Here is a 17311-nt window from a genome sequence, read left to right on the forward strand (position 1 = left end):
AAAAAAAAAAAAAAAAAAGAAATGAGGTTTCGCTATGTTGCTCAGGCTAGTCTTGCATTTGTAAACATAAAATTACATTTTCTGCAGAGCATGAATGCTCAATAAACCTGTAATGTTTACTGATTTCATTAACACTCATTAAAAGAACACATGCCAGAATCCCCAGTGTCATCTAAGAAAATAGCCTGGAAGGAAATCTTACAGGCAGCAGTATCTGTGGAGATGGAGTTAGAAACACCGTCCCTAACCAGCAAAAAGAAAAATGCCTAACTAGCTGAATGAGGCTGTCTCCCCAGGATTCCTTTCATCCATCAAGTTAGATTTCATTTTTTTTTTTTTTAATTTTAAGAGATGGGGTCTCACTATGTTGCCCAGGCTAGTCTCAAACTCCTGGGTTCAAGTGATCCTCCTGCCTTGGCCTCGCAAAATGGTGAGATTACAGGTATGAGCCACCATGCCTGGCTAGTTCTCTGATTTTTTTTTTTTGAGACGGAGTCTCACTGTGTCGCCCAGGCTGGAGTGCAGTGGCGCGATCTTGGCTCACTGCAAGCTCCACCTCCCAGGTTCACACCATTCTCCTGCCTCAGCCTCCCGAGTAGCTGGGACTACAGGCACGTGCCACCATGCCCGGCTAATTTTTTTTGTATTTTTTAGTAGAGACGGGGTTTCACCATGTTAGCCATGATGGTCTCCATCTCCTGACCTCGTGATCCACCTGCCTTGGCCTCCCAAAGTGCTGGGATTACAGGCGTGAGCCACCACACCCAGCCTTTTTTTTTTTTTTTGAGATGGAGTCTTTTTTGCTCTGTCACCTACACTGGAGTGCAATGGTGCAATCTCTGCTCACTGCAACTTCTGCCTCCTGTGTTCGAGCAATTCTCCTGTCCCGGCCTCCCGAGTAGCTGGGATTACAGGCGCCCACCACCACGCTGGCTAATTTTTTGTATTTTTAGTAGAGACGGGGTTTCACCATGTTGACCAGGCTGGTCTTGAACTCCTGACCTCAGGTGATCCACCTGCCTCGGCCTCCCAAAGTGCTGGGATTACAGGCATGAGCCACCATGCCCAGCCAGTTCTCTGATCTTGTCCTCCAGTTTTTATGCATAACTGAGACTGAGCTCTCAAATTCAAATGGTCTTTGAATAAAGCTAAATGCAGGCCGGGTGCGGTGGCTAATCCCAGCACTTTGGGAGGCTGAGGAAGGCGGATCATGAGGTTAGGAGTTCGAGGTTATCCTAGCCAACATAGTGAAACCCCGTCTCTACTAAAAATACAAAAAATTAGCTGGGCATGGTGGCAGGCACCTGTAATCCCAGCTACTCGGGAGGCTGAGGCAGGAGAATGGCTTGAACCCGGGAGGCAGAGGTTGCAGTGAGTTGAGATCCTGCCATTGCACTCCAGCCCAGGTGACAGTGCGAGACTCTGTCTTAAAAAAAAAAAAAATTGCTAAATGCAGTTTGCTGTGGGAAATGTGTTCTGATGAGAGGGAGGCAATCCACAACGTGCCCCTTTGTGTGCAGTGTGGACAAAACACTGCTTCCAACTAGTTGCGTCTAAGACACTAGGTTATCCCACTGGTTACCAAATAACTCAGCTATGGTTTGCTGCCTTTCATAGCTGGCCCCTGTCCTTAAATCCCAACATCTTCTGAAAATAATATAGAGGCTTTTGAGACTGTCTTGTTTCTACCCACTCACATTCCAGTTATGGGACCAGGCGGGCGTGGGAGAAGAAACGGGATCGTCAAAGTGGGACTGTTCCGTGTGGCATGATGGCAATTTCAAGCAAGGAATGTTGCTGAGTGCTCAGAGCCTGCCCGGGACCAAAAGCTTTTCATGAACTTGGATTTCATTTGTATTTGAACATCAGTCATCTCTCTTGGGGTCCTCTCTTGAAAGCTACTTTTGCCCAGTAGGCTAGAAAGTGGGGCACTGTAGGTTTAATAACAGCATGCAGTGGTCACAGAGTGTTAAAAACACTTTTTGAAAGTCATTCTTACTAGTTTTTGTCATTAAAAAAAAGAGGAATTCATTCTAATTGTAACAGGCAAAGTAATACAAGGATATGTAAGGAAAATATGTTGTTGTTGTTTTCAAACTGCCTCCTGGCCAGGCACAATACTTGTATCTGTAATCCCAGCACTTTGGGAGGCTGAGATCGGTGGATTGCTTGAGGCCAGGAATTCAAGACCCGCCTGGGCAACATGGCAAAACCCCATCTAGTCTTGTAAACATAAAATTACATTTTTTGCTGAAATACAAAAAATACAAAAATTAGCTGGGTGTGGCAGCACATGCTTAAAATAGAGCATGGCACATTAATATTCTACACGTTTAAAATACTAATAAAATAGGCCAAGCATGGTGGCTCATGCCTGTAATCCCAGAACTTTGGGAGGCTGAGGCAGGTGGATCACCTGAGGCCAGAAGTCCGAGGCCAGATGTTCAAGGCCAGGCTGGGCATGATAGCGAGACCCTGCCCCTACAAACAATCATTAAAAATTAGCTGCGGTGGAGTACACCTGTAGTCTCAGCTAGTCTGGAGGATGAGGTGGGAGGATTGTTTGAGCCCAGGAAGCTGAGGCTGTGGTGAGCTAGCGTTTGTGCCACTGCACTTTAGCCTGGGTGACAGAGTAAAACCTTTTCTCAAAAAATTAAAATGAGGCTGGGCGCAGTGATTCACTTCTGTAATCCCAGCACTTTGGGAGGCCAAAGCCGGAAGATTGCTTGAGCCCAGGAGTTTGAGACCAGCCTGGGCAACATAGTCAGACCCCATCTCTACAAAAAATAAAATTAGCCAGGCATGGTGGCATGTACCTGTAGCCCCAGCTACTCAGGAGGCTGAAGCAGGAGGATTGCTTGAGCCCAGAAAGCCAAGGCTGCAGTGAGCAATGTTTGCACCACTGCATTCCACCCTAGGTGACAGAGACCTGTCTCAAAAAGCACACAAATAAAATTAAATAAAATGTGAATAAAATAGTTCACAAAAGCTAGTTGAAGCTTAGTTGAGGCTGCAGTTTTTGATGATGGTGATGATATTGTTGTAGTGAAAAGACTTTCCCAGCTGGGCACAGTGCCTCACACCTATAATCCCAGCACTTTGGGAGGCAGAGGCAGGCGGATCACTTGAGGTCAGGAGTTCAAGACCAGCCTGGCCAACATGGTGAAACCTTGTCTGTACTAAAAATACAAAAATTAGCTGGGCGTGGTGGTGGGCACCTGTAATCCCGGCTACTCAGGAGGCTGAAGCAGAATTGCTTGAATCTGGGAGGCAGAGGTTGCAGTGAGCTGAGATTACACCATTGCACTCCAGCCTGGGTAACAGAGTGACACTCAAAAAAAAAAAAAAAAAAAAAAAAAAAAGATTTTCCCACCTAGAGATGGCCAGTAGTGGGGAATGGGGTCTTAGCTTCTTTTGTTGGGATTTAGTTTTACAACAAGTGACCAAATAAGTTTATGAAAGGTGGGCACGCTGGGTTAAAGAACACTTAGACCCTTGTTAGCTTTATTTTTGTTAGCTTTTTATTATGGGCATGTCAAAATATACCCAGTCCCCGTATACTGATCCTCTAGTTTCAACATTTTGCCATTCTTCTTTCCTCCCACTTGCCAGGCTCAGAGACAACCCAGCCCTTGCCAGCGTGACAATGAGCTTCCCAGAGCCTTCCTGGAGCTGGAGAACCTTTCAATCTTTCCTATAATTTCCTATAATCAGCCCAGGGGATCAGGTTGCATGGGGACATAATGAGTCTTATGAGCACCTGGAATTCAGGTTGGGGCTCCCCGTCATACTCTCACTTCTCAAAGGGTAGGGCTTAACCACCATTAAGATGAGGTGCCCCAAAGCAGGTTAAGTGCCTTGGATCAAGTTATTTGCAAAACCATTTTCATTTTTTCAGGCCACCACCCTTGGCAAGTCCAATCATGCTTGTCTCAACTTTCACTGCCTAAATTTGGGAAGGCTGGAGAAAGGAATTCAGTGCAGCCCTCATTCCCTGTTTACATGACAAGCCCCTAAAGATGACCTAGTTGCCCCATTACTTCTGCTGGGGGTGGGGGAGGACTTTTTGAAGAGCATCTGGTTTTGCTAGTTTGAAAAGAAATTCCTATTTTAGACTTAAAAGGATGGTATCTGCCCATCCTTTAAGGACTTGGCATTCCTTCTTGATTCTTTCATCATCTTATGGCTCAGCTGTTCAGTTAACAAACACTTGTCTACCCAAATACACAGAAATAATAGTCATCTCTTCTACTTTCATTGCTTTTTAACTTAAAAAATGTCATCTCATTCACTGTCTTGGTCTTCACAAAACCCTAGAGGTAGGCTCAAACAGTGGTGATAACCTTTATGTTATAGTAGAGAAGGCCAAGGCCCATAGAGGTTTAGCAATTTGCTAAAGCCACCCAGCCAGAACATGGCAGAATCTGGGTTTATAATCCAGTCGCAGACCCTGGGTCCAGCCCTTTTTCCTTGTCTGTGTCTTCCCGTCATTTATTACGGCTCCCCCTGCTCACCCCATCCTTCCCTTCAAGTTGTGGAAGTGAGTTGTAGACCCAGTCTAAGGGCTGAGAAGGTAGGGGTTGGTTGGGGCATGGTGGTGATTTTTTTTTTTTTTTTTTTTAACAAACTGGGAGGGAGGGTCAGGTGGGCGACTCTTTGAATGACACAGCTCCCTTCCTATGAATGAACTCTTCCTGGTTTGGTTGCTCAGTTTATTTGCCAGGTAGCAGACTCCCAGCTATTGCATGGGGTAGCCTCTGATCTCAGTCTTGGGATCCTAGCTTGGAGGCATAATCTTCCTTTTAAAAATAACCAAGGTTGGGGCCGGGTGTGGTGGCTCATTCATGTAATCCCAGCACTTTGGGAGGCCGAGGTGGGTGGATCACCTGAGGTCAGAAGTTTGAGACCAGCCTGGACAACATGGTGAAACCCTGTCTCTACAAAAATTACAAAAATTAGCCAGGTGTTGTGGCACACGCCTGTAATCCCAGCTACTCGGGAGGCTGAGGCAGGAGAATTGCTTGAACCCAGGAGGCAGAGGTTTCAGTGAGCCAAGATCGTGCCACTGCACTCCAGCCTGGCAATAGAGCGATACTCTGTCTCAAAAAATAATAATAATAATTAAAAAAAAAAAAAAGGTTGGCCGGGCACACTGGCTCAACGCCTGTCATCCTAGCACTTTGGGAGGCCGAGGCAGGAAGACTGGTTGAGTCCAGGAGTTCAAGACCAGCCTGGGCAACATAACAAGACCCCATCTCTACGAAAAATATTATTAAAAAAAAAACAACCAAGGCCTTAATAGGGTCTCTCCAGAGAGAGGAAGAGCCAACCATGAGACTAACCCATGTTAAGGGCCTGTCTCAGCTCTGCCATTTAATAGTTACAGGATGTCAGGTAAATTTCTTAACCTCTGTGAGCCTCAGTGTCATCTTCAAAATGGAGAAAATCTGGTACTTCCCCTCTCACCCCCAAACGTGGTCTTATTTTTCTCTGGCAAGGGCAGGGCTGTTGGCTTCAGAAATGTTTGCAAGGGTGGCCCCTGGTGGAAGAAATGAGAACTGCTGCCCAGGCGTCAGGGATGGCTTCAGGGCTTTCTGGCAGAAACCTGATCCTCTTGTCTAGCCTTGTAAGATAGGACGGCAGGAATTTTTATAAAAGAGCACTTGGATGAAATAGAAATTCCATCGGACAATTATTTGAAAGGGAGGAAAACAGGCCAAGCTGAGAGTTTCCTAGAATGAATGGTCTTATCGGCTGTTCCCCTCTGCCTGGAAGCTTCTTTGAGCCAGGCTTCTGCAAGGCTGGCTCCTTCAGGTCCCAGCTCAGATGGTCCTACCTCAGAAAGGCCTGCCCTCACCATGCAATAGATGTTACATCTTCAGCAAACTCCCTTCTCCTCTGCCACTCTTATATCACCCTCTTTTATTTTAATTTCTTTCTACCTATTACTTACCACTGCCTGAAATTTTAAGTTTCTGTCTTTGTCCATCTCTTCCTCAGTAGTGTAAGCTCAATGAGAGCAGAAACCTTAACTATCTTCGTCACGATTTTGTCCTCACAGTCCAACAGTGTCTGGCATATAGCTTGATGGTTACCTATTTGAATGAGTCCTTTGAGATTCTAATGTATAGTGTAGATGCTTCAACCACAGCTTCTCCAGTTTTAGGGTATTAATACTTTTTAAAGTTTTGATTACTTTTATTTATTTTTTGAGATGGAGTCTCACTCTGTTGCCCAGGCTGCAGTGCAGTGGCGCAATCTCAGCTCACTGCAACCTCCACCTTCCAGGTTCAAGAGATTCTCCTGCCTCAGCCTCCCAAGTGGCTGGAATTACAGGCGCCTGCCACTACGCCTGGCTAATTTTTTTTGTATTTTTAGTAGAGACAGGGTTTCGTCATGTTGGCCAGGCTGGTCTCAAACTCCTGACCTCAAGTGATCTGCCCACCTTGGCCTCTCAAAATGCTGGGGTTACAGGCATGAGCCACTGTGCCCAGACTTTTTTTTTTTTTTTTTTTTTTTGATACGGGGTCTCACTCTGTTGCCCAGGCTGGAGTGCAGTGGTGCAATCATGGCTCACTGCAGCCTCAATTTCCTGGGCTCAAGTGATCCTCCCATCTCATCTTCTCAAGTAGCTGGAACCACAGGTGTGTACCACCACGACCAGCTAATTTTATTTTTATTTTTTTGTAGAGATGGGGTCTCCTTATGTAGCTCAGGCTGGTCTCAAGTTCTTAGGCTCAATTAATCCACCTGCCTCAACCTCCCAAAGTGCTGGAATTACAGGCATGAGCCACTATGCCTGGCCGATATTAATACTTTTTAAAGTTTTAATATTTTAATAGCTATAGAGCTTTAAGTAGTTTTGTCTCTAAGCCATTGGTCATAACATTCTCCACCCAAGTAGTCCTTTTCTGTCTTTTGCATTTGTCTTGCTACCCTGCATGGTCAGGTTAAAGACTTTTTCCTGTGAAACCTTCACCATCTCTCTGACAGTGATCAATTGATCAGTTTCTCCTCTGTGCCCTAGGCTGCAAGTAGGTAACACCTCTTGGTTCCTCAGAAGATATTCATGTAATCAGCAGTCAGTAACTATTGACTTATCGGTGACTTTTGTGGAATACTCATGGGGGCTGAATCAATGATTAATCAAAGCTATATTTGTTTTAAAATTTGTATTTAACAAACTAATATAATGCTTGTTATGTGCAAGGTGCTGTCTATGTACCTTAAAACAATCATAGTAGATAGTTACTATTGTTGCCATCATTCTACAGATAGGCAGACTGAGGCACAGAGAGGTTAAGTAACTTGCCTGAAGTCACAGAGCTCATAGGTGGCAGAGCTGGGACTTAAACCAGGCAGTTTGGTCCAGAGTCTACTCTTAACCATTACTGCTTGCTGGCTCTCTCATTATCTGCCACTGTTGTTCTAAATGTAAATGGCTTATTTAAATGTAAATGGCTTCTCACTGTACCTTAGGCACTAACTTCTGGGAACAATAGGTCTTCAGTCCCAGTTATTTTAGTGATCTGTTCTCATGCTGACTGGCAAGGGCCAATGGACAGAGCAGCCTCCTTTTTTTGTTGTTATTGAAAAAGAGAAATTACTTTCATCTTTTTTGAGTCTCCCTCTGTTGCCCAGGCAGGAGTGCAGTGGTGCGATCTTGGCTCACTGCAACCTCCGCCTCCCAGGTTCAAGCGATTCTCCTGCCTCAGCCTCCCGAGCAGCTGCGATTAAAGGCACCTACCATCACGCCTGGCTAATTTTTGTATTTTTAGTAGAGATGGGGTTTCACCATGCTGGACCAGGCTGGTCTCAAGCTCCTGACCTCAAGTGACCCACCCACCTCAGCCTCCCAAAGTGCTGGGATGACAGACATGAGCCCCCACACCCAGCCGAGAAGTTACTTTCTTGATAAGATAATATTTTCAATTGACAAGAAGATGAGAAAGAAATCAGAGCACAAGGAAGTCATCCTGTAAATGGTGATAGCTTTGTTGTTCTGTCACCGGATTATGATTTGTTTTGGTTGTGTTTGGTTTTGTGGGAGGCTTCCCACAAGTTCACTCTTTGGAGAAGGAATGCTCTTGTCTTTAATCTGTCCAATTTCCTAATCTCTGTAATTTCTGCCCTGCAGTGAGTTTTGAAGATTGCACCGGTCGACAAAGGACAGCCTATTTTTCCCTCGACACCCGATTCAAAGTGGGCACAGATGGTGTGATTACAGTCAAAAGGCCTTTACAGTTTCATAACCCACAGATCCATTTCTTGGTCTACGCCTGGGACTCTACCTACAGAAAGTTTTCCACGAAAGTCACGCTGAATACAGTGGGGCACCACCACCGCCCCCCGCCCCATCAGGTATGTTGGCATTTTTCTGAGAAGTTCGCTGTTGTTTTAGTGCACTGTCTAATCCAGATTTCTCAGCCTTGGTACCATTGACATTTTGGGCTGGATGATTTTGAGTTGTAGGGGTTGTCCTGTGCACTATGTAGGATGTTTAGCAAGCATCCCTGGCCTTAACTGGTTAGACACCAGTAGCACTTCCACCAGGTGTGACAACCCAAAGTATCTCCACATGTTGCCCATGGCCTCTGGGGGGACAAATCAGCCCGAGTTGAGGGCTCTTGGTCTAACTGAATGATTCTTGCTAGAGTTTTTGGGGTGTGGGGATCGGGTAGTGTGGAAGAGTGGTAAAGGCCTGGATACCGTCTGGGACTGAATCTCAGCCGTGCCATTTACTACTTGGTTAATGTTGGAGGAGTTACATCACCTCTCTATGCTTGAGCTTCCTTATCTGTAAAATGGAGACAATAGTGAGGATGGAATTAATACATGTGAAATGCTAAAAATACGCAAGGCATACTTAGTCATTGTTAGCTGTCTTTACCACTCCCCTCCTGGGGGAGGAAGAATGAATGAAAACTGGATTCTTCTTCTCTCTCTCTCTCTCTCTCTCTTTTTTTTTTAAGATGTAGTCTCACTCCATGGCCCAGGCTGGAGTGCAGTGGCGTGACTAACAGCAACCTCCACCTCCCCAGTTCAAGTGATTCTCCTGCCTCAACCTTCTGAGTAGCTGGGATTACAGGCGCCCACCACCACACCCGGCTAATTTTTGTATTTTTAGTAGAGGCAGGGTTTCACCATGTTGGCAAGGCTGGTCTCGAATTCCTGACCTCAATTGATCTGTCTGCCTTGGCCTCCCAAAGTGCTGGGATTACAGGAGTGAGCCACCATGCCTGGCCGAGTGTGGATTCTCTGATCATTTTGCTTTTTGTGCTTCCAGTAAGAAGAGTCTTGGCAAAGAAGGAGAAGAACCAGTGGGCAGCTCTTACCCCATTAGACTATAACCTCCACAAGACCCTTTCCCATTGTATTTGCAGTGCCTGGCCTTAGGTCCGGCCCATACCAGGAACAGACAACCAGATGAATTGGCCATGAATGGAAGGATGGATGGATGTCTGCCTAGGTTCTTAGCAGGAATGTTTCTAGGGGTTGTTACTCGAAGCCAGTTTCTCAAGTGCTCCCGTGGTGCTTCCTACCGAAATGTCTCTCTGGGGGATATTCTGGTTGTGTCCTGCTTACTGCTTTGGAAGTGTGGAATGTGTTGTAAGTGCCAGGGCCAGTAACATCTTCTTTTCTCCCTGAAGACTCTTGATACTCTTGGAACTTAATGGTCTTCTTGATCTGATTTTTCTCCCTGGTGTAATTAGACCAGAAAAATGAGGAATCTAATACTATAGGACTATATTAACATAGCTCCTTGACTCAAAGTCTCCAAGGGATGCCATCATTCATGTGAAAAAAATTCAGCGTAGTGAGTCCTTGCTAGGCAGCTGTGTGTGGAAGCCTCTTATGATCCAGAGACAGTTTTATTTTTTTAGAGACAGAGTCTTGCTCTGTCTCCCAGGCTGGAGGGCAGTGGCGCAATTTTGGCTCATGGCAACTTCTGCCTCCTGGGTTCAAACAATTCTTCTGCCTCAGTCTCTCAAGTAGCTGGGATTACAGGCACCCGCCACCATGCCTGGCTAATTTTTGTATTTTTAGTAGAGATGGGTTTCACCATGTTGGCCAGCCTGGTCTCGAACTCCTGACCTCAAGTGATCTGCCCACCTCAGCCTCCCAAAGTGCTGGGATTATAGGTTTGAGCCACTGCGCCCGGCTGCAGGGACAGTTTTGAGTTTGGGTCTTCAACTTTTCTTCCACATCTTTTGAACTTTGTCTCTGCCTCCGTGTCTGCTGTATCAGGATTAGGTTCAAGTACATGTTATATAAATCTCCCAGTTGTCGTGGTTTATGTCGTGGTTTATTCTTCAAGTTAAGGAAGCCCTAGGGTAAGCTGTGCCCAGTATGGAGACTTGATAGTCATCAAGAGCCCAGGTTCCCCCTTTCCTTTTTGCTCCGTCATCCTCAGCACATGACTTCATCCTCAAGGAAATCTCATGATCCCAGATGGTGGCTGGAGCTTGTCATCACGTCTTTTTTTATTTTTTTAAATCATGTCTTTATTCTAAGCAATAAGAAGGAGAAAGGAGTAGCATAAAAATTCATTACTTAGTTATCTGTCTGCCTTTTTTTTTTTTTTTTTTTTTTTTTTTTTTTTTTTTTTTGAGACGAGTCTTGCTCTGTCGCCCAGGCTGGAGTGCAGTGTTGCAATCTCGGCTCACTGCAACCTCCGCCTCCCGGGTTCAAGCAATTCTCTGTGTCAGCCTCCTGAGTGGCTGGGATTACAGGTGCCCACTACCAAGCCCGGCTTATTTTTTTGTATTTTTAGTAGAGACGAGGTTTCACCATCTTGGCCAGGCTGGTCTTGAACTCCTGACCTTGTGATCCACCCGCCTCAGCCTCCCAAAGTGCTGGGATTACAGGCGTGAGCCACCGCGCCCAGCCCAACCTTTGTGGAATTCTCCACAAGCAACACTTGAGAAACACTGGCCACAACTTAGCCTCATGAGCACATCTAGCTGCACGTGCAGTGTAGGGAATGTAGTCTTTTATATGAATACATTTCTGGAATGTATATTCCAGAATTACAAAATTGAGATATACATTGGAGAGATAGGTTTTTATTTTGTTTTCAATCAGAAACAAAGAGTGGATATTGGGTGGTAGGTAGCAGATTATGCCTCAGCTGGTTTGAGATTCACCTTGGTTTGTCTCTATAGTTCAAAGGATCCTTCTGGAACCAGGTGGTACTGTAATTAGATGGCAGTCTTACCTCGCTTTCATTATATATTTTTTAATTTTTAACTTTTTTAAGAAACAACATATCCAGGTAACAAAATCTTTTTTTTTTTTGGAGACAGAGAGTTTGCTCTGTCACCCAGGCTGGAGTGCAGTGGCGGGAACACAACTCACTGCAGCCTTGACCTCCCAGGCTCAATTAATCCTCCTGCCTCAATCTTCCATGTAGCTGGGACACAGGGTGCACCATGATGCCCGGCTAATTTTTTTTTTTTTTTTTGTAGAGATAGGGTCTCACCTTGTTGCGCAGGCTCAAAATCTCTCAATTTGTATAAGAATTGATCTTAGTCTCTAGTTCTTTTACCTTATTTGGGTGAGTTTTCTCAGTCTGGCATCTTTCCTTTCTTTTCTTTTTTATTTTTACTTTTCTTTTCTTCCCCTTCCCCTTCCCTTCTGTTTGTGTTTTTAGTAGAGACAGGGTTTTACCATGTTGGCCAGGCTGGTCTCAAACTGCTGACCTCAAGCAATCCACCTGCCTCGGCCTCCCAAAGTGTTGGGATTACAGGCGTGAGCCACCACACCCCCCTGGTATCCTATTTTTCTGAGGGATCAGTTCCATGTGCAGTGTTTTCAGGCATGACTCTCTTTCATTTCACGCATGAAAATGTTAGTGTGATGTTTTGCCAGCACAGTGTTCATCATTAATCATTCTCTGAAAATATTCCATAGTCCTGATGTCAGCAAGGCATGCATGTTCCTTTCCTTTCAATGTGATAATAACTGGGTTTGCATTCATCCATCAGTGCCCATGTGCTCACCATGGCTGTGCAAGGTGGCCAGTTTTTGTTGTTTTGTTTGTTTATTTGTTTGAGACAGAGTTTCACTCTTGTCACCCAGGCTAGAGTGCAATGGCACAATCTCAGGTCACTGCAACCTCCACCTCCTGGGTTCAAGCAAGTCTTCTGCCTCAGCCTCCCCAGTAGCTGGGATTACAGGTATGCGCCACCACACCCAGCTAATTTTTGTAATATTAGTAGAGACGGGATTTCACCATGTCAGCCAGGCTGGTCTCGAGCTCACCTCAGGTGATCCACCTGCCTCAGCCTCCCAAAGGAAAAAGCCTGCTGGGATTACAGGCATGAGCCACCGCGCCTGGCCAAGGTGGCTGTTGTAAGCCTTAGGATTCAGTGGTTTTTCTGGAATTGGTTTTTGTTTTTGTTTTTGAGACAGAGTCTTGCTCTGTTTCCCAGATTGGAGTGCAGTGACACAATCTCGGCTCACTACAACTTCCGCTTCCCAGATTCAAGCTATTTTCTTGCCTCAGTCTCCTGAGTAGCTTGAATTACAGGCACATGCCACCATGCCTGGCTAATTTTTGTGTATTTATTTATTTATTTATTTTTGAGGCAGAATCTCTCTCTGTCATCCAGGCTGGAGTGCAGTGGCGTGATCTCAGCTCACTGCAACCTCTGCCTCCCGGGTTCAAGTGGTTCTCATGCCTCAGCCTCCCGAGTAGTTGGGACCTCATGTGCGCCACCATGCCCGGCTAATTTTCATACTTTTAGTAGAGGTGGGGTTTTGGTACGCTGGCCAAGCTGATCCCAAACTCCTGACCTCAAGTGATCTGCCCACCTTAGCCTCCCAAAGTGCTGGGATTGCAGGTGTGAGCCACCACGCCTGGCCCAGGATACAGTGTTGATGGTCAGTTTTTTATTTTGTTCGTGTGCTGGGGTCAAATCTCAATAAAACCATAACTCAGTGTTTTCCAACCAGTCCAACCATCATCTCCATTATTACCTTTATTGAGCACTTACTATGTTTCAGGCACTATTCACAGTACTTTAAATGTGCAATACCAGCATCTCATTTAATCCTTCCAAGAATTATATGAGATAGGTTCTAATATTATCCCCATTTCAGACATCAGGAAGCTGTAGTACAGCGAAATTAAGTAATATCTTCCTGGGGCAAGGAGGTACCATCATAAGGATTCAAAGCCAGGCAGTCTAGCTCCAGAGCCTGCCCTTGGCGCAGGCTGGGCTGCCTCTCTAGGAGACAAACACCAGATGTAGAGGGCAGAGAGCGTAGGTGTGTACGCATGTGTGCACATGTGGCCAGTGTGCAGCTTTGAGGAAGGGTTCTGTGATGATACCTGGTCATATCTCACATGTATCTGGTGCATCTTCAATCTTAAAGCCAGAAAATAGAGCTGAACTCAAACTTGGCAAGCAATGATCAGTGACTGAGTTTTTATGTGGAGGGTGAGAGATAGAATTTTCCCCTGGAAACTTTGCTGTGTTACCAGTAATCACTTTAAAACACTTAAACAATTTGGCAAATATTTTCCTTCCATTTTCAACTCTCTTATTTCCCTGCATGTGCATAAAGTTATCTTTATTGCATATGAAAACTGTTCAATACAAGTCTCAAAGGGTGTTTTTGGCTTCCATCCCAACAGCTTCTATTAGAACAAATGGAAACCATATACATATAATGATACAGTGAGATGAAGAGATTTATATTGATCACAAAGTAGTTCTTAGTACCAGTTCTCAAAATCTACTTGTTTTGGGATAACTCCACTTTGAGGACCTATGTCCCCAAGAAAAACATAAAAGAGGCTTGGTGCAGTGACTCACACCTGTAATCCCAGCAAATAGGGAAGCCAAAGCAGGAGAATCACTTGAGCCCAGGAGTTCAACACTAGTCTGGGCAAGATGGCAAGACCCTGCCTCTACAAAAATTAAAAAAATTTAAAAAATTAGGTGCACGTGGTGGTGCATGCCTGTAGTTCCAGCTACTTGGTAGGCTGAGGTCAGAGGCTCACCTGAGCTCAGGAGTTCAAGGCTGCAGTGAGCTTTGATCACTTCACTGCACTCCAGCCTGGGTGACAGAGCAAGACCCTGTCTCTATTTAAAAAAAGAAAAGAAAAGAAATTGAAAACCCAAATATTCAGTTGTTGAGTAAGCTCTGATATTAAATCATCAGAGTATAATGTTGCTATTAAAAATTACATTGTGGGCTGGGTGTGATGGCTCATACCTGTAATCCCAGCATTTTGGGAGGCCAAATTGCTTAAGCTCACAAGTTCGAGACCAGCCTGGGTAACATGGCAAAACCCTACGTCTACTAAAAATACAAAAATTAATAAGGCATGGTGGTGCACACCTGTAGTCCCCAGCTACTCAGGAGGCTGAGATGGAAGGGATGGCTTGAGCCTGGGAGGCAGAGGTTGCAGTGAGACAAGATCTTGCCACTGTACCCCAGCCTCAGTGATAGAGCCAGATCTTGTCTCAAAAAAATAAAAATAAAATGAGATTATGGAGGCTTGAAACAACTTGTAAATTATAATATCAAACCCTGAAACCAATACTTGTGTATGCATGATGATTATTTGAGCTCTGGACACTAAGAAAGATAAAAAGATAATGCAGTCTTTATGATATAGCAAAGGGGCTCATTGGTTTTTGTTTTGACTGGTCATTTTGGTGGATATATATAATTTGTCATTGATAAGAGAATGTGTCATTAAATTCAAACTGTACACTGCCCACGGAAGGCTGGGGACACTGTCTGGCTAGGTTGGACTGTTAGACCCGTAGTATCCATCCTGAACTGTCTCATCTTGTTCCTCATCTTCTTTCCTTTTAGGCCTCTGCTTCTGGAATCCAAGCAGAATTGCTCACATTTCCCAACTCTTCTCCTGGCCTCAGAAGACAGAAGAGAGACTGGGTTATTCCTCCCATCAGCTGCCCAGAAAATGAAAAAGGCCCATTTCCTAAAAACCTGGTTCAGGTAGAGAAAGAAGTTCTCTATTTTTCTGGGAGAGATTTGGCAGAGAAGTACCAAGGAGTGAAAGGGAAAAGACCCAATGTTGGGATCCTTCTTTACTAATTCTTTTTCTTTCATTTTGTCTTCAGATCAAATCCAACAAAGACAAAGAAGGCAAGGTTTTCTACAGCATCACTGGCCAAGGAGCTGACACACCCCCTGTTGGTGTCTTTATTATTGAAAGAGAAACAGGATGGCTGAAGGTGACAGAGCCTCTGGATAGAGAACACATTGCCACATACACTGTAAGTGTCTCTTAGAAGCTTGTTGACACTGGGGTAACATCCACCCGGGATTTTTTGGTCAACCCATGCTGGATCCCCAGATCAGAGGCTCTGAACACATGAGGAGCTTAACTTGACACCTCTTGACCTGTTGCTAAGGAGAAATGACGGGAGAAGGTGGGACAGTTTGGGGTTGTTAATTTTTCTCCTTGTCAGGAAGAAAGGAAGGAGAATCCCCATGCATCCTCATACAACCAGGACAAATTTAGACCCAAGATGTCAACCTGTTCTTGGGGCTGGAAGTCCCTGACCTAAAGGAACAGGACAGTGATGATATAAGGGAGCAAAACTCATTTCTTGGGCTTGAGAGCAGCAAGCTTAGGAAAACCAAGAGGTCTTTTTTTTTTTTTTTTTTTTTGAGATAGAGTTTCGCTCTGTCACCCAGGCTGGAATGCAATGATGTGATCTCAGCTTACCACAACCTCTACTTCCCGGGTTCAAGTGATTCTCCTGCTTCAGCCTCCCGAGTAGCTGGATTATAGGCAGCTGCCATCACGCCCAGCTAATTTTTTTGTTTTTAGTAGAGATGGGGTTTTACCATGTTGACCAGAGTGGTCTCAAACTCCTGAACTCAAGCGATTCACACTACTTGGCCTCCCAAAGTGCTGAGATTACAGGAGTGAGCCACCGCGCCCGGCCTCCAAGAGGTCATTTTTTTTGTTTTTGTTTTTGTTTTGGATATTTGTTTTTTTGAGACAGGGTCTACCTGTGTCACTCAGGCTGGAGTGCAGTGGTACAATCATAGCTCACTGCAGCCTGGACCTTCTGGGCCCAAGCGACACTCCCACCTCATCTGCCTGAGTAGCTGAGACTAAAGGCTCAGGCCACCACACCCAGCTAATTTTTGTATTTTTTGTAGAAACAAGATCTTGCTATGTTGCCCAGGCTGGTCTTGAAATCTTGAGCTCAAGCAATCTGCCCACCTTGGCCTCCCAAAGTGCTGAGATTACATAAATCACCATGCCTGGCCAGGAAGTCATATATTGATACCAAATTCAGAAATATCTGGGGGAAATGCTAGACTAGAAGGACCAGAGCAAGTTTCACCTGGCATGAAATAAGAGTTTTTCAGGCCCCCACCTGTATCTCTAGGTCTGATGCCCTGGTCCTCGTGTGGGAAATGGGAGGTCTGAGCCAGTGGGGGTGTTCTCCAGCCCATGGGTCTTACCTTGTTATGATCTCACTAAAGCAGCAGCAGCACATATGTGAGAAAAGTCACCCACTGGGGGTCTCAGAGCGTGGGAAGGTGTGGCAGCCGGGGGAGCGCACTGTGCTCTGGCCGGGCCCCTTCTCCCACATTTTCTTCCTCATCAGAACTCAGGTCATCCTCACTCGGTTGTTTCAGCTCTTCTCTCATGCTGTGTCATCCAACGGGAATGCAGTTGAGGACCCAATGGAGATTGTGATCACAGTGACCGATCAGAATGACAACAAGCCCGAATTCACCCAGGAGGTCTTTAAGGGGTCTGTCATGGAAGGTGCTCTTCCAGGTATATCCACTAATGAGAATCTGAATACACAGAAAGACTCTTAGGTTCTTTGGACCCCAAAGTGTTGTCCAACCCCAAAGGTTGTGTAACTAAAGCTGATCCTTCCTATGGACAGAACTTCTTGGCAAGCCATTGTTGTGTTATATGCGTGTGTATAACAGTCTACCTGTGGAAACATATAAAATAGGGAGAGTTTAAGAACAATCTTCCCTTTTTTATTATTAAAAATTTTTTTTTTTAGGCTGGGCATGGTGGCTCATGCCTATAATCCCAGCACTTTGGGAGGCCAAGGCGGGTGGGTCACCTGTGGTCAGGAGTTCAAGACCAGCCTGACCAACATGGTGAAACCTCGTCTCTACTAAAAATACAAAAAAATTAGCCGGGCGTGGTGGTGGGTGCCTGTAATCCCAGCTACTTGGTAGGCTGAGGCAGGAGAATTGCTTGAACCCGGGAGGCAGAGGTTGCAGTGAGCTGAGATCACGCCACTGCACTCCAGCCTGGGTGACAGATCCAGACTCTGTC

General features: G+C 45.3%; 1 protein-coding gene across 1 annotated transcript in view; it reads left to right on the forward strand.

The window, feature by feature from the left end:
* CDH1 (cadherin 1) overlaps positions 1-17311 on the forward strand; it is a 95528-nt gene that overhangs the window by 57211 nt on the left and 21006 nt on the right. Inside the window, exons 3-6 of the mRNA XM_058440381.1 lie at positions 8138-8361; positions 14836-14979; positions 15105-15260; positions 16645-16789. Coding sequence (XP_058296364.1) covers positions 8138-8361; positions 14836-14979; positions 15105-15260; positions 16645-16789 — 669 coding nt within the window. The remainder of the gene's footprint in view (positions 1-8137; positions 8362-14835; positions 14980-15104; positions 15261-16644; positions 16790-17311) is intronic.

The sequence above is a fragment of the Hylobates moloch genome, unplaced genomic scaffold (genome assembly GCF_009828535.3).
Source record: "Hylobates moloch isolate HMO894 unplaced genomic scaffold, HMol_V3 SCAFFOLD_6, whole genome shotgun sequence".
Taxonomy (NCBI): domain Eukaryota; kingdom Metazoa; phylum Chordata; class Mammalia; order Primates; family Hylobatidae; genus Hylobates; species Hylobates moloch.